Source organism: Hesperophylax consimilis, chromosome 8, assembly GCF_061612785.1.
Source record: "Hesperophylax consimilis isolate HC1 chromosome 8, BYU_Hcon_1.0, whole genome shotgun sequence".
In the NCBI taxonomy this organism is placed as follows: domain Eukaryota; kingdom Metazoa; phylum Arthropoda; class Insecta; order Trichoptera; family Limnephilidae; genus Hesperophylax; species Hesperophylax consimilis.
In genome coordinates this window covers 37,262,045-37,280,648 of record NC_142843.1, presented here as the reverse complement: position 1 = coordinate 37,280,648, position 18,604 = coordinate 37,262,045, and the positions used below count along the sequence as shown (strand labels likewise).

Here is an 18,604-nt window from a genome sequence, read left to right as displayed (position 1 = left end):
TAATGGAACATGTGTAGCCACTATAGACGAACTGCAAATTGTATCAAGTCTCAAGTCTCGTGCAAATTGGACAGTAAACTTGATCCTGTGTAGCGGCGATAAGTTTCGTATTTACTTTTTACAGGAGTCGCAGAATGTGTTCAAGATTTTTAAGATATGAAAAATGAAAAAACAAAAAAGTGCACAAGAGAAGAAACAAAAAATAATACAGAGGTAGGTGGATAGGTATGTATGTAGGGGTTTTATGATATTTCATCAAAATGAAAATTCAAGACACCTTTAAAAAGTGATATAGTCATTAAAAGTGATAAAACAAAAAGTAGGTTTTATACACGTGTAATCCTAACCTAGTTTTTGTTTTATCACTTTTCATGACTTTATACCACTTTTTGTAGGTGTACTGAATTGTCATTTTGATGAGATACCCTGTCACCGTATGTAGGAAGGTAGATTTATTGAATAAAAACCAAATATTATATTAATACACTCTTCTGACTGGTAACACGGAACGATCACGCCATTTCTTGCAGGGCCGTGCAGAAGAGATGGAACGCCAAAACTCTGCTCTAGCACGCATCAGTTGATTCATCCATCTACATTGTATAAACCAATCGTAACTACAAAATAATCTGATAATATATTACCTAATCGATTATTGCCGTCACGATAATTAACAAGCGTTATTAATAAAACATCAATTCAAGAATGTTTTGTCGATTTGTATTAATAAAGAATTTTCGTTGTAATGCAAAAATATTCACATCACGATAATACATTCGTAAGGACTGCAATCCCGTTTTTAACCGGAATCAGCAATAATATGAAGAGATTCCTTATAAATTAGCAATAGTAATTTTTCTCTGTGTTACAGGCTAACACCCAAACAATAAATGAAGAGGCGACTATGATTTAATTTTCTGAATTCAACATCCATGACTAACGCAATCAAAGTTAATTGTCTCATTTGAAATTAAAATTCACTTCGCATTAACAAGGGTCAATTGAAATGATGATGGTAAAAACGCCAAGTGATTTTTTTTCTCTCCTGCTCAGCGATATGGCAAAAAACAGACAAAACTTTAGACTATTTTCAATTCGGATATTTTCTGTTGTTTGCTAAGAAAAAAACAATCCTATTTTAAAACAGAAGGCCTTCTGGTTTATACAATATAAAAATCAAGACATTTTTAATGCCACGATAGGTTAGTTACATTTAAACCGATGCGACCGTGAAAACCTCAAAACAGAAGGACATTTTATGCAAAAATGCATTAAAGGTAAGCGAATCCTGGTTTACTTTGTCATTGGGAAAGGTTGATTCGTCAGGCAAAGGTCACATGAAGGTGTTGATCGAAAAACACTATTAAAATACCTTACGGAACTATTTAGGACTATTTCGTAGAAACCACGGAGGTGTTAATCGACTTTTAAGTATACAAGATAAAAAAATAACTCGTAGACATGTTTTTTAAAATAACTTTCCGAGATAAGATAAGATATGTTTACAAAAACAAATTATCTAGGCCTAACATGTACGATAGGTTTAGTTATATCATGTTTCAATTTCTACTACATGGATTTACTAGCTAACATATACCCGGCATTGCCGGGGGTTATCCTTAAGAGATAGACATATACCATAGCGGACTTTTCTGTGGGCCTTTTTAAGATATACAATTCCGTAGTACGTTATTTTGATGTATCTCATGTAGTGATGTAGACTCGGGAATATTCCCCGGGGAATATTCCCGGGAACAGGAATATTCCCGGGAATAATCCCCGACCTGAAATAAATGCCCGAAAACGGGGAATTTATTTTATTTTTAATAAAATGGTTTCTACACTTCTCTTAGATGCTTTATTGAGTGTTAGCAGTTATCTAAGACGACATCCCCTGATTTGTCACAGGTTGCCATAAGAATATTGACTGCTCCCATTACTTCAGCAGCCACTGAGAGATCTTTTAGCACGTTTAGTCGCATTCATACAACACGGAAGAATCGTCCAACAACTCAAAGAGCAGGGAAAATAACATTTGTGGCACACAATTGGAAACTTCTTTCCTCTGAAGATGAGTAGATTGCTTCGCATTTTAACGTTTCAAACCTATCTGGTACTCGCAAACGCAAACATCCAATTGACTGGTAAGTTTTTAGATTCTCACGGCCAAAAGCATTTTTGTTGTTTGTTTTTGGGGTGTTATGCCGTGTTGCGCTAACTCCTTCTTTAGCCGACGTTTCGGACAGCGTTGCAGTGTCCATCATCAGGGCAGATCCGGTAGATCCGAAGATGTATCTACCGGATCTGCCCTGATGATGGACACTGCAACGATGTCCGAAACGTCGGCTAAAGAAGGAGTTAGCGCAACACGGCATAACACCCCAAAAACAAACAAAAAAAAAAATCCAATTGACTGATTGAGTCGGCAACAACTTCGTCCGGGTCGGATGAAGAAGAAGAATATGAAGGTGAAAGTGGAAGCAAAGTTGATAGTGTCTGTGTCCAATCGGTATCATCAGATGAACAGTAACGATCTGTGAAGTTGTGTCATTTTTATAGTTTTACGATTGATTTTTTATATGTACTGTTTACTAGCATAAAGTGTATACAGGCTAATAATACTGTACAATATACAATTATATAGAGATACTACTCACTTAAAAATAATTTTGATCGGTGTTTTTTTGTTATTTTTCTCTTGGATCCTATTCCTATATATATATGGGAATAGTTTTTATGGATCTATCCTGCTCTATATGTACCATATGTGTGTATATTTTATTTTTTATTTAATAAATATTATTCTTTTTGAGGTATTATGTTGTTAAAATCAAAATTCCCAAAATTCCCCGCCCAGGGGAATGTTCCCGGGAATAATCCCGGGAATATTCACCAGAAATAAATTCCCGGGAATTTATACATCACTAATCTCATGTGGTTTAGCCAGCGTTAACAATGTAGTGCCTGAAAATATATTTTTACGACTTGATCATAAAACATCGACTTTTCTCTACTTTCTATAAACATAATATGCATGTATCATTAGAGATGGCAAAATTTCGTTTTAACTAAAAACGCGAAAAAATATTTATGTTTCGAAAATAGGGCATTTATAAGTTTTCTTTGCGTTTCGAGGCATTTGAAAGTGTTTCCTGTGATTTCTATTTCGCGAATTAACGCGAAATACGTGATTTTGGCCGTATTTCAGCTAAATTATTCTATTTAGCGAAATAGGCGCGAATTTCTCGTAAATACCGGGTATTCAAATAATATGTGAGAATTTCAAAAAATCGATATTTACATTACGATTTTTTATAATTTTGTTACTATTTTATGTGTAAATATTTAATATTTTTGTACTGTAGGCTAAAATTGCTTTTTGACATTACACAAATTGTGCGAAATAAATTACGCCTATTGATGTTAATCGCAATCTGAATTTGTTGTGTTTGTGTTCGACCCGTACTTAGAGTTTCCTTCCTTATTAATTTAATATTAAAATTAATTATTTATAAGCTTTCACATGGAAATACTTGCAAATGAAGGTTAAACATATATTTTACCAAAAATACTTAAAATATGCGCTAAAAACATTCAGGAAATAAATTTTTTTCTATTTTGCTACAAAACGCTAAATTATGCCTCAAAATGCTATAAAACGCTAAATTTCCAATTTTTAATGCTAAATAATCTGAAAATTAATGCAAAATTTTGCCATCTCTATGTATCATATATGTGAACCTTCCGAAAGAAATTTTCTAAATGATGTGAAAACCCTATCACAATCCGTTGCGTAGTTTAGAAGAACTAAGCGCACAAACAGACAGACGCGGATAGCCACTTTATTTTATACTATTTAGAGATTTGCAATACTTATACATTCATTTAGTACCTACTACTTGTTTTGTAAAACAGTTTCGGTTGAAAAGTCAAATAGCAAACTTTAGGAAACGCTATTAAATATTTTTGTTCTACGTTATGTTTACTGTACCGAAAGAGAAAACATTAAAAATATAGATTTGCCTAATATTTTATGATTACACAAAGTTACCTGATTACAGTCCTAAATAATTCCCTCGTGTTTTTTATTCTCCGATTCAAGTTAATTTGATAATTGCTGGGTCACTCTATTCCCTGAAAATTTCTTATTTTTTAAGTATGGCACACGCGGGAAAAATGATCCTGTTAAAAAAAGTGATCGAATCCCATTTTCCATTAAATATTAGTCATTCAGAATATATCGAGAACACGGAAATGACGGAATGCAACAATATTTGTATGAACACGTGTTCCGCCGTCCTCATAAAACATTCGCTTTTAACTGATACTTTGTTAGGAACTCTGTCAATTCATTCATTAAAGGCCTGCAGTCCCATTTTAAGAGGAATACGAATAATTTGATAATGAGAGATTTTTAATAAATTATCAGTAGTTTTCTACGTGCAGCCATGAAATAGCACCGCAACAAGAAATACCAACGTAGATAAAGGCAAGACAATGGAAATCATCGTATGATCTTCTAAATCCTTGCACGCTGGACCTACCAATCCCCCATCAACTATGGACATTAGAACATCTGCTCAACGTGGGAGCATCGCTAAAATCCATGTAAATCTTCCTCCACGGAGGACGATGCCAATATATTCAATACGAGCAAAAAACAACACTTAAATAGCCAAATAACCGTTTTGATTTCCGTCGCTATACATAAAAAAGCATTATAAAATGTGATATCAACCAATAAAAATGTGGGATAAGATTTTTATAAAACACCAATTTTATATCTAGCGTGGGGCCATAATATTAATATTATTATATTCTCATCTTCGTTGTCAAAGGACGAATGTTGCTATGTGACTTTGTACACGACAATAATATCATTTAAAAAAACACAGTGGGAGGATGATCAACAAACGTTTTTGGAGGAAACCAACAAGGCGACCAACATTAGACAATCGTACAACGTAGTTATTTTTTGCACGTATTTAAAAATTATTAAAACAATAGACTATCGAACCTATACATAACGAGGCGATAATAATTCTTACTATTTAAAATCTAAAATTGATGAGAAGTCAAAATTACTGGACGGATTTCGCTGAATTTTTCAATGTTTGTTCTTATTGGTGTCAGGAGTGTTTAGATAATGGTTTGAATAGTAGAATAGTACCAGGCAAGAAATGGTACGATCAAGTAAAACAAAAACATTTAAAGGAAAACTTTTTCAATTCTTTAGAATAATATTATTTCCACCAAAATATACCCAGTTTTCAGGTACACTACAATTGATAACCTCAAAACTCTACTCCAAGCAATTCATAATTCCGAGCAACGTCGGGTTCATGTCAGCTAGTATTTAATAAAATAAATTATAAAAAAGATTAAATATTATTGATATAAATACACTTAAAGGTAGATACTTCCCGTTGGAAGGTTATTGAAAAAACACATATTTTTATCAAATATTTATTGCATTCTCAAGTCAGTACGCAGACTAAATAGGTACCAAGAATTTTTGCTCGTATCATGTAAGAACCCATAGCATGTTTCAGTACTTTAATAAACATATAATACTATTCAAACGTAGTTCTTTAGAAATCGCAAAAAATGATAAATTATTTAATTCTAAGGAGTACGTGATGTCATCGTTCTACTATCTTTTGTTCATTTCATTTTTATAGAACGATGTATGAAAAGGAAGACGATGATAGTCGATGGCGTACGTACGAGATCTCGCTGGGACTTCTACAGCTTGACTTTATTCTGACAATGAGGTCGTTAGTTACAACGAAATGTCATGTTTTTTACCATATTAATTAGATCATGCTTAGGACACAACTTTTTGAATTTTCGTAAAATACCAAATATTTATAACATTGAAGATAAGCCGTCATAATGTTAATATTTGCGGGTTGCCGAAACGTTTGTGACATCACAGCATATCACATACGCGGAGGTACTGTAGCACTGCCATCCGAATTATGAATGGTACTGATTGCGTCGTGTGACGTCACGAGACACTATTGCATAAGTTTACCCAATACCCAAGTTAACTAGTTTTACCGTCGTTGACAGCTCTTGAAATATAAAAAAAATTACATCAATTTTTTTTTCATCTGATATTTACAAGTTTTCTTGACTCTTCAGGTAGATACACCCTGTAGAAGTTTACATAACTTTTTCATAAGTTACATTTTACGATGATTACAATTTCTCAAGATTATTGATTTAGCTTTATTTCAATGTTATTGTTATAAAATGGCAATCGCAAAAAATTGATTATAATGCAAGGTTAACTTTTCAATAGCATTCGATAGGAATCTAACCCTAAACTGCGATAAAAATATATCAAAATGCCATTTCGTATAGTGTTAGGTATACAGAATTTGAACAATTCATCAAAATTCAAAGTTGATTTTCAAGTTCTGTGAAGGTTCTATTAAAGTTCTGTTATTATTTCAGTTTTGTGAAACAACTGGCCAATAATAATATAATAACAGAACTTTAATAAAACCCTCACAAAACTTGAAAATCAATATTGAAATTTGATGATTTGTTCAAATTTGCACAAACAACCCATCCTTAATATGTTAATTAACAAAAACAATACTTCGTTTTAACTTAATTACTTGCATATAAACAGCAAACAATCTATTATTTTGAGCTACCGACAGATCGTTTAAGATGGTCGCTAACTAGATGGAAAATTATTCGTACAAATTTGAACGAAATTGCTATTTAAATGCAATATCATTTTCAATTATTTTTTTTTCTTACAGCAATTTATTTGAAACGAAGTATCATTTCGTTTATGATTAAGTCTAAATAGTAAATATTTAACAAACATTTTTTTTAAATAATTCAAACACAATAAATTGTCGTTAAAAATATCGATCACTCAAAAGCTCGCATTTCAAATATAGCCACGTTTCGGGTTGAAAGACTTAAAATGCAATTATAAATAATGAACATAGAATAATTTGTTAGAAGTCAACTTGAGCACAATTCTCCAGTATGGAACACATACTATAATATTCATATTCAATCAAATGAAAGAATATAAAACTAATTTGTTATGTTTTCTTATAAAAAGGGTATTCCAGCAATGTTGTTGAATTACAACACTCTTTTAAATGATATGAAAAAGCTTAAATTGTCAAACAGAAGGATTTTCACTTCTATATAAAATTCTAAGGACGAGTTGTTTTGGAGAATTTTAACAATTCATCAAATTTCAACGTTCATTTTCGGGTTCTGTGAAAGTTCTATTCAAGTTCTGTTATTATATGATTAAAGGATAGTTGCTCGACAGAACTGAAATAATAACAAAACTTGAAAAAATCTCTCACAGAACTTGAAAATTAACTTTGAAATTTTAAAAATTGTTCAAATTCTCCGAAGCAACCCGTCCTAAATGATGCACTTGATGACACAGAATTTCTTGCTTTGAAAAGCAATTGGATTTCACTACGTAATACTGGAAATCGGGATTTAATTCAGTGCATTAATTCTGGGACTAACTACCACATGTATTCCTCTCTGCCCAGAATACTAATGGAGCTAAATACGTATAGTGGACATCTTCAATTTATTACTAAATAAATACAAACGATGGTTACTGAGGCAGTTCAGTTATAGTATAATTTTTACTAATTCTATGTAAATGCCCCTAAAAGCGGCGTTAATAAATAACTAACAAATAATTAAATAGCAAATATTAACCTGAATAGGAGCGATTGCCCCCATTGGGGCAGGTAGCTACGGCGGGCATCTTGGTGGTGAAACGAAGCCTTTTTTGGAAAACTGTCAATTATCCCCAGAAGCCTTCACTTCTTCTTGTCGATTTTTCGTCGAATTTCTTCTATGGTTCGTTTGTCGTAAACTAAAAATGCGCTTTCAACAGCAAAGCCGATTATTCGATGCAAAAAAAAACAAACCCCTATTTTTAAGGGTTGAAAAGGTTTGTAATGTTCAGGGAATTCCCTTTGTAAATTCTCTGGTTTTAAAACTGTCACTTTAATATTCGTATTTTGAAATTAGTTGAAAAATTTTCGTTGTTATTTTGTTTGTTTTTTTCACGTGTGCTGGAATAGTGTCAACTGTCACTGTAGAGGTGCTCTTCGTACGGCGTTCTGAGCTGAACTGGCGCGGCTGAACTGGAAAAGCTACTCCGCTACAAGGCGGCCGAAAACGAAGGCGGCGTGTGGGAAACAGCTCAACGGCGAACAAACACATGTAAACAAGCGAAGAAAATTAAACCATTTAGCAACAAATTCCAATTATTTCATAGCTGAATATTTTTCAATAATTGAGTGGGCATTACCCTTTTTTATCGTGATGTGGTACAGGAAACCATGTTGCAGGAAAACGGTGATGATCTTGTCATACTTTAATGGTGTTTTGTTAGTAAATTTTGTCAGCAAGTGACGCTTTAAAACGTATTATGTTATAAATTTATAAATAACAATAAAGGACATCTCTTGATTATTCCTAAAACGAAGTCGAGTGTTATTTATGATGAATTATGATTGATTGACATTATGAGTAAATGATGACTACACGATTGCGTAATTATGATAAAATGGATTCTATCAAAGGGTTTTCAGGAATAAGCATGTTTAAAAAACAATATCTAAATCAAAACTGCATATTTTAAATGACGATCTGATAAATTTCGCCTTACTCATTTCAATTGTTTATTCGTGTAGGTACTATGGGTGTGATAATGTTATCGATATCAAACGAAATCTTTAATCCACAAAAAGATCAATGAAAAATGTGTGTGATTCACTGATTTGCACAAAATGGTGATTTTTCAGGAAAATTCTTATGGACTTGACTAACGTATTACTAAACATTTCTGGACTGGACTAACGTATTATTAAACATTTCTGGACTGGACTAACGTATTATTAAACATTTCTGGACTGGACTAACGTATTACTAAACATTTCTGGACTGGACTAACGTATTATTAAACATCTCTGGACTGGACTAACGTATCATCAAACATTTCTGGACTGAACTAACGTATTATTAAACTTTTCTGGACTGGACTAACGTATTATTAAACATTTCTGAACTGTGTTACGTAATACAAGTTACCCTATAAAAAGGATGCACACTAGCCCCAATTTCCCCTCACTAGTTGCGACACACGCGACCAGATGGTCGAAATACGTGATCGACTTGGACCACCCACACTGCTCGCGGTCAACACGGGCGGCCCTAAGCGCGCTTCGGCAGTGCAAATCCGACCTTGGTCTTAGCAACACGGTCGCTCACGATGGCGAAAACCCCTCGCGGGCATGGCTTGCATGATTACGCAATAACAGACGCGATCTCGTTCCAGTTTAACTAGATACATTTCGCCACCAAACTAGCAATCATGTTTATTATCTCGGTTCGAACTAAACTCAATGGAGTCCCGTTCTCGTGTAAAATCCCGAGTGCATATTACCACACCATCAGTACCGCTGCCTTTTAAGCGCGGGAAACCTGGGTCAACATGATGTACCACATCTCAAGGCGAATCGTAAGCTTTCAACCTTCCCCCTTTTCTTGTGTTCAATTCTCGTAAAATCATGTAGAATCCACGCTTTATCTGGTCGTCACAAATTAGTAGAGAGAGTTAGTAGGGAGATCTATGTCAACCTGTATTTCTCGAGACAATTAATATACCTTGTGCCTTACTACCCATGTGTTATTATTGTGTGATTAACCAGTCACTTAGCACTGGCGCAAAAACGTGGTTTTTTTTGGTAATTAATCGTCCATCGGGAGGTCAAATTGGAAATAATCTTGTACTCCTTCACTCTGTTTTCATGCCTTGTTTTGTATTAACCTTTGAATAACAATGTTTTCTTCCAATAAATCTTAGCTGTTCTACAAACCATCGCGTCAAATTTAAAACAACCGTGTCACATTAAAACCATTCGGTGTCAAATTACAAGTTTTACGAATCGTCACTCGACAAAATTTTAAGTACCGGTATTCCATCACAAGGTGCGCAACCAACATTTACTTCTTTTCGGACATCTCAAACATCACATAGTGATCCAAAACCACAATGGTTTACTTTCCAAGTGCAACTATTAGAGAGAATGAACTACAATAATCTACAATTCAACAGTTTCAAATCTTGTACATGATACAAAATAAATTCCTTGTTAGTGGAGCCATAAGCCAGCATCGTTCTGCAAAATACATAGACAAGGAAAACTAACGCCCTTCTGTCATTTGATAATTCCGCTTTATATGTAATAAAGGTGGGTAGAGTATCCTTTTTGAAAGAAAAGTCTTGAAAGCCGACTTACCCTTTACATATAATTGAGATTCGCGATTGACGTAAACCCGGACCCTCGGCGCTTCTCCGCAATGGCCTGTCGATTGTCCAAGGGAAAGGGAATCTTTACGAGTAAATAACCAAACACTGGTTCTGCTTAAATTCAGACAATTTGTCTCGAATCACAAACAACCCTCCAATTAATTGTTGAAAGAAACAAACAATACTCTCTCGAAATCTGCACTTTGAAATTTTTTTTCGGAAGAAATTTTTTTCAAAAATTTCCTTCACTCATCTAGGACTTTGAACTTTTTCGGAAATTTTTTTCAAAACGCACAATCTCAGGGACTTTTCCACTAAAATTGCAAGGAGACCCCTGGCCGTTTTTTTTTCTCAAATCAAAGACTTGGAAATTTTTTTCAAAAATTTTCTTCACTCATCTAGGACTTTGAACTTTTTCGGAAATTTTTTTCAAAACGCACAATCTCAGGGACTTTTCCACTAAAATTGCAAGGAGACCCCTGGCCGTTTTTTTTCTCAAATCAAAGACTTGGAAATTTTTTTTCAAAAATTTCCTTCACTCATCTAGGACTTTGAAATTTTTCGGAAATTTTTCAAAAACGCACAATCTCAGGGACTTTTCCATCAAAAACACAAAGAAACCGCTGGCCATTTTTTTTTTTTTTTTTTTCCATAATTGGAACTTTGAAAATTTTTCAAGAAACGCACAATCTCAGGGATTTTTCCATCAAAAACACAAGGAAACCGCTGGCCATTTTTTTCCATAATTGGAACTTTGAAAATTTTTCGGAAATTTTTCAAAAACGCACAATCTCAGGGATTTTTCCATCAAAAACACAAGGAAACCGCTGGCCATTTTTTTCCATAATTGGAACTTTGAAAATTTTTCGGAAATTTTTCAAAAGCGCACTATCTCAGGGATTTTTCCATCAAAAACACAAGGAAACCGCTGGCCATTTTTTTTTCCATAATTGGAACTTTGAAAATTTTTCGGAAATTTTTCAAAACGCACAATCTCAGGGACTTTTCCACTAAAATTGCAAGGAGACCCCTGGCCGTTTTTTTCTCAAATCAAAGACTTGGAAATTTTTTTTCAAAAATTTCCTTCACTCATCTAGGACTTTGAAATTTTTCGGAAATTTTTCAAAAACGCACTATCTCAGGGATTTTTCCATCAAAAACACAAGGAAACCGCTGGCCATTTTTTTTCCATAATTGGAACTTTGAAAATTTTTCGGAAATTTTTCAAAAGCGCACTATCTCAGGGATTTTTCCATCAAAAACACAAGGAAACCGCTGGCCATTTTTTTTTTTCCATACTAGGACTTTGAAAAATTTCACAAAATTCTTCACCAACCATCACAAGCAAACCCCTGGTATTTTTTTTGAAAAACAACCAGCCACACACTCAGACAATTCTTTTTTCTTCTCACAAAGTCTAAATCAACTTCCACAAAATGAATCCTCAAAACAACACCTTAGGCATAATAGCCAACATCTGCTCTCAAAGTACGCAAAGTTTAGAAAAGGAATTAAAAGACAGGAATATTTCTCCTTTCAACAAAACCAAAAACGTCCTGATTAAATACGCAGCATTTCACAACAGGAAATACATAAAAGGGCTGCAATTTCAACCCGGCAGTATAATTGCTGACACAAACAGACACAATTTACGCAGGAAACATGTTACCTTTAAGGAAAACGACACAGTTTGGAGACGCAACAACACACTCTCACAAGGTGCTTTGTACTTCTCTGCAAAACTAGCTCCTCGCTTTGTTAAAGCAAAAGTGCTGAGAAAAGTCTCAGATGTAGTGTATACCCTATCGGACGCCTCTGGTAAACACATCGGTAACTACCACGTGAAAGATATTGTCAAACTAGGAAGTGTGGACACAATGGACACCACCTTCACTAGGACACTACACTCATAACTAACAAACTTTTGGCTCTACCTTTGTCCCACGAGATTTGGCCCTCGTGCAGACAAACAGCATGTCTTATCGCGTTAGTTTCATATAAAAACTCGCATTTCGACCTCTGCAAGGTAACCTTCTCATTTTTTCTAAAAACACAGAAGTGTCAACTGTGGCTTTTAATCATTTCTCACCCATACATGTACTACTATGCTCTTTTGTATAAACCTTTTGTTATTTTTGTTTCTTTGTCACACCTCACCGTGTAATGTATATAAATTGTACTCATATTTTGTACATATTCTTCTCTGGAACTGATCATTCCAGTCAAGAGACTTTTTCCACCTCCAAAACGATTGATGCTCCCGGAGTCATGACCCTGGACATCAGTTGTCAGTCGTCACCATTCTGACACTTACGACACTAAATATATAACTATTTTTTGTCTTAACTACCACAAAAAGTCACGTACAACATTATATGTAAATGTTTTTTTTAATTCTCTCATGTTCTTTGTTTTTCACATTGTTTTTTCACATTGTTCTTTCACATTTGTTCGTCACATTTGTTCCATTGGGCTCCATCGTACATAAAACAATGACCCTTTGCAACATACACCCAATTGAGGTGAATTTTCTACCCCTGTAACTTGTAATCATAATGCGTGTGTAAATTCCAGTTTGGTATCGTCATTTGATTCATGCTTACAAAGGTGTAACAAATAAAAGTTACAATTACCTTTTTTAAAGTTTTTTCAGTTTTGTCTAAAAAATTGAATGGCGCTCAATATTCCCATTTGCTCTAATTTGTTGTTTTTTTCAGAATTTGATATTGACACGTCAATTCTGAAAAAGGTTGTTGTAAAGGAGAACAAACGCCGTTTTGTCCTCCTCATCAATAACAATGTATCATACATAACACCTTTCGGTCACATTGAGTATGTAAAATCTTAAGATCTCAACTTTCTGACCCCAATTTGTTATATTATGTACTATATTTTGACTTAAATGACATTAATTTGCCTTGTCAAATACACCGAGCCAGGTCACTTATATTAAGTCATCCTGTGTCTCTAGGTGCCTCTTGTATCTACTTGTAACATAAAGTTCACAACATTCGTGTTTGTGGCAATTTTGGCAACACCAAGTGTGTTCCCCGTTTTGTGTTTGGTCATTTTAAGTAAGTAAAACCCTAAAAGGTCTTAAATAAACCACTACAAACCCTTTTTGTAAGCAAAGAGTAAGTAAAACCGATTAGGTCTCTTTTGCTATATGTGTGTCTTGTTTAAGACATCCTTATAGGCATATGTTTTGTATTATTGCCAACTTAAAGCATAAACCCAACCAAAGGTTATGCCATCTCAACATTTTGTAAGCAAAGAGTTAGTAAAACCAAATAGGTCTCTTCTGCTATACTGTGTGTCTCGCGTAAGACATCTTTAGGTATATGTCTTGTATTATTGCCAACTAAACGCATAAACCCAACCAAAGGTTATGCCATCGTCTTTTTGATAATACCAATAGCCACTACTTGATTGTTTTTGACATTGTGTATGTATCTTTTTTCCGGTATTGAAATGGTACTTTTTTTATTATTGAACGTTGATATGTTATTTTCATGATACATGAGAATGTTACAATATCCACCATGAGACGAGGGATCGTTATAAAATCTAACGCTATACATGAGAATGTTATAATATCTACCGTGATACGAGAAGTTCGTTATAATTACTTTTTTACTGGCTTACATATACTGTGGCCAAAGAGATAATTTGTTCCATAAATGGTTATAAATATCTATGTTGTACCGTCCTTTCAATACTAGGGTTCTTTCGTAATTCGTTCAATTTCTACATGAGACGTGGAAACGTTATAATATTTACCATGATTCGTGCGAACGATACAATATCTTGTTGTTGTTTTCTTTAAATAAGTTGACACTATGTACTTGTTCTACCAGACGTAGATCATTTTACCCTGACTTGTCGCCCTTAATTGGGACCCTTTTGTATTACTCATGACACTGAGGGAAATGTCCTTCACTGTAGTGAGAATTTTTGTTCTCTTCAAACAAACATGAAGCTGTGCATTCAGCAATTTTTTACGCTAACTGATACCTGTGGACTTCTTGTCAAGCGGACCCAAGAACCATCCACTATCCATTGACCATGGACTAGCCATCAGCTTCACTGTTGGTTATGAGGTATCGTGTCGTGGGAGTTAATTGAGACAGTGACACAAAACCACCTAACTCGTTGTCTGGGAAACGAATAAGAAAAACTCCCAGGTTTGTGAAGCTTGAGCAAGGGTCTGTCATGTTCTCACAAACTGTAGAAGATTAAAAACGACCCCTAATCTTTCACCAAATACACGTGAAAGATTAGATTGTTATTACTGTGTATTCTCCTTCACCTTTTCATCAAATTCATGTATATTTGTAAAGAGTTAGGAAATTTGCTGGTTGATATATTTCGTCCTCACATGGAGATCGAATTGAGAATTAGCTCAGTCACTATCAATTTTCGCTACTCAAACCCTCCATCCTTCACCCTTCCATCAAATTCATGTATATTTGTAAAGAGCTAAGAAATCTGCTGGTTGACCACATTTCGTTCTCTGAAAGAGATCGAACGGAGAATTAGCTCCATCACCAGCAGACCTTCTCGCTCAACGCCATTTTTTCCTTATCCCTCATTATTCTTGAGGTTGATTTCATGAATCTGGAAGGTGTACCCTACGCACATAGCGTATCGTCTGTCTATAAGACAATCTTTATCCATGAAATTTGCTTCAAAAAATTTCCTTTTTCACCCCATTCCTTGGTAATCAACACATTTCTTGTAATTTTGAAAGTCGTAAGTTGTTATCGCTCAAGCGCTAACACCGGCCATGGAAGGCCAACTTCTTTCAGAAACTTGGTGTTACTACGGCACAACCACCTACCTGTACCTTGTAAATCAAATAGGTAACCTCACGCCAGTCGTGATAGTCTTTTTGTCTCCCCAATCTCGGGATACTCATGGTATAGTCAGCATAATAGATCTCTCTCTACTCTCTCCTCTCTAACCAACAACGTTTTTTTGTCTTTTTGTCTTTTCTCTTGAACACAATTTGTTTCTCTCCAAACGTTTTTTCATCATTGGTCTACCAGGCAGGTAAACTTCAAGAATTTTGACTATAATAATAACCTGTCCCCGGATTAAAAAGAAGACCAGCAGCCCTCCTCATCACCTGCAAGCTGAGCTTCACTTCTTTGCCGCCTTCACTTCCATCACTCACTTCTCTCCAATCTCTGCGTACCAAAAAACACCCGACCGCACCCAAATTAGGTGTGAGTCGTGCGTGCAGTAGCAAATCAAGTTGTCTCATCATTCAAACCGCATTCAAAAGAACCAACCTCAGAGCATGCCAGCTCAAGGTTAGTTATGTTCCTGCAATCAACTACCTGCCGTTGTGCAATCAACTATTTGCCGTTTGAGCAACAACCACTTGCCGTTGTGCAATCAACTATTTGCCGTTGTGCAATCAACCACTTGCCATTGTGCAATCAACTACTTGCCATTGTGCAATCAACCACCTGCCGTTTGTACAAATCAACCACTTGCCATTGTGCAATCAACTACTTGCCATTGTGCAATCAACCACCTGCCGTTTGTACAAATCAACCACTTGCCATTGTGCAATCAACTACTTGCCATTTGTACAGATCAACTACTTGCCGTCGTACAATCAACTACGGGCCATTGTACAAATCAACCACTTGCCGATGCGCAAACTCAACATAATAGCCATCACACGCATCGATCATCAATCAACTTACTGGTATTACTCCATGTCTTTACCAACTTCACTTCACCTTGACAACCACTGCCCCACCACATCAGCATAATGGAATTCACGCTGGTACAACATCAGAACCCGGATACTTCTGGCCCTCAGCATCACCATCTCTCAACCACAACCAAGAAGCACAGTTCAATTTCTATGGCCCTAGTGATACTTGAGTGCAATCTCAAATGGGTCAAGTTACAGTGAAAGTGTAACTTTAATAACTTCAGTGAAATTACGTCTACTTGGTACTCAACAAACACTACGCTCTTCAAACTTAGCTTACAGACCAATGAAATTTTAGAGTCATGTTTGTCTTTTCATTACTGCATAAACTTGTATGTTGTCTTTTCATCACTGCATAACCTTGTATGTTGTTCTTGTCATCACTGCATAACCTTGTATGTTTGTCTTTTCATCACTGCATAACTTGTATGTTGTTCTTGTCATCACTGCATAACTTGTATGTTGTTCTTGTCATCTCTGCATAACCTTGTATGTTGTTCTTGTCATCACTGCATAACCTTGTATGTTGTTCTTGTCATCACTGCATAACCTTGTATTTTGTCTTTTCACCATTGCATAACCATATTTTTTTTTTCTCTCTTTGTTTTTTTTTGCAAATCAACACTGTTTTTTTTCTCTCTCTACTCACCTCACGACAAGATGAAGAGGATTTTTAGTGCCTAAAGCTTCATTACCACGTCGCCTTTTACTGGCGGAGGGGGAATGTGTTACGTAATACAAGTTACCCTATAAAAAGGATGCACACTAGCCCCAATTTCCCCTCACTAGTTGCGACACACGCGACCAGATGGTCGAAATACGTGATCGACTTGGACCACCCACACTGCTCGCGGTCAACACGGGCGGCCCTAAGCGCGCTTCGGCAGTGCAAATCCGACCTTGGTCTTAGCAACACGGTCGCTCACGATGGCGAAAACCCCTCGCGGGCATGGCTTGCATGATTACGCAATAACAGACGCGATCTCGTTCCAGTTTAACTAGATACATTTCGCCACCAAACTAGCAATCATGTTTATTATCTCGGTTCGAACTAAACTCAATGGAGTCCCGTTCTCGTGTAAAATCCCGAGTGCATATTACCACACCATCAGTACCGCTGCCTTTTAAGCGCGGGAAACCTGGGTCAACATGATGTACCACATCTCAAGGCGAATCGTAAGCTTTCAACCTTCCCCCTTTTCTTGTGTTCAATTCTCGTAAATTCATGTAGAATCCACGCTTTATCTGGTCGTCACAAATTAGTAGAGAGAGTTAGTAGGGAGATCTATGTCAACCTGTATTTCTCGAGACAATTAATATACCTTGTGCCTTACTACCCATGTGTTATTATTGTGTGATAAACCTACCCTTTGACCTCCTAACCGATGGACGAGCCTGATGACCAAAGAAGCTGCCCGCCCCTGATAGTACACGAGCCTCATCTCTCTACCATTTTATCTGAGCTAAGCCAATTTAATAACCAGGTTCGATTCCCGGTTTAACCATATCTTAGCAACTGGACTAAAGTATAATTAACATTTCCGGGCAACCTTACGTTATTTAAATTCTTCCTACTTTCATCGAGGGATCAGGCCCTCGACTAGCAAGCTGGAGGTTGCGGGTTCAAATCCCGGCGTGATATAATTAATTGTATTACATTAATTTATGATATTTCACAATGTATTACATATATTGGGCTACTCTCAGTATCTCTAGAGTGGAAGATACTCTCAGTATAGCCCTGGTTTAAGACCACCATTCAGAATTGAAACGTGAAACTTTGGCCGTGTTTGGTGACCAGATCTGAATAGCCAGGTACTACCCCATCATCCTCTTCCCCATCTCCATTACTACCTTCAGCCTCACAACATACCCCAGTTGGGGTGCCATAGTCACACTGGCTCCAGACGGTTGGGAGCAGTTGGGACTCTTGTGCAGTTTCACATTAAAATATTATTTAAGCAAAGACGTACTGACGACCGCAATAAATAAAATATTTGATTTTACGTACTTTCCGATTTATGGTTTCAATTTCGATCTAAAGATAGTAATAGGTAATGTTACTATGAATCGGGAAGTATGACCTAAGTAAAATGAAGACCTCGATATGACTTGTGATTTTTAGTTTATTGCGGTTTTTCTTTAGTTTTTAATCGACTTATATTGTATTTTCCCCATATTGTCAATAAAACTATTTCCACTATCGATTGGTAAAATTGGAATTTTGTCCAATCATTGGAGATTCGATTAATTTTCTCGCGGCAACAAAAGAGAAGTGTAATGGGTGACCGGGAGCGGTAATTATTTCCATCGAACCAACTGAATTACTGTGGGATTCCATTAATTGCTTGTATTTTCCAAAACCTAAACAACAAGCGTCGAAGTTAACCGCGACCTCACATTCTGTAGGCCGTGATTAGGGACTTTTATTGGACTATAACCATAGATATATGAATATTAGTAGACCTGCCCTAAGTGATTAAAAGCGTATTATCCCCACTCCCCATACCGGTTCCATTGGAGCCGGCTGTGCTCGCGTATGGCCT

At 35.8% G+C, this 18,604-nt stretch overlaps 1 protein-coding gene across 7 annotated transcripts in view; it reads right to left on the bottom strand.

Moving 5' to 3' along the window:
* The window catches only part of CLIP-190 (Cytoplasmic linker protein 190), a 176,335-nt gene that overhangs the window by 91,916 nt on the left and 65,815 nt on the right, over positions 1-18,604 (bottom strand). For 3 of the 7 annotated variants that reach the window (XM_089634206.1, XM_089634208.1, XM_089634209.1), the window contains exon 1: positions 7,723-8,162. The exons of the other annotated variants lie outside the window; for them this stretch is intronic. In XM_089634206.1, the coding sequence (XP_089490332.1) occupies positions 7,723-7,771 (49 nt within the window). In that variant the 5' untranslated portion in view covers positions 7,772-8,162. Of the gene's footprint in view, positions 1-7,722; positions 8,163-18,604 lie in introns of those variants that run through there. 7 annotated transcript variants of the gene reach the window in all.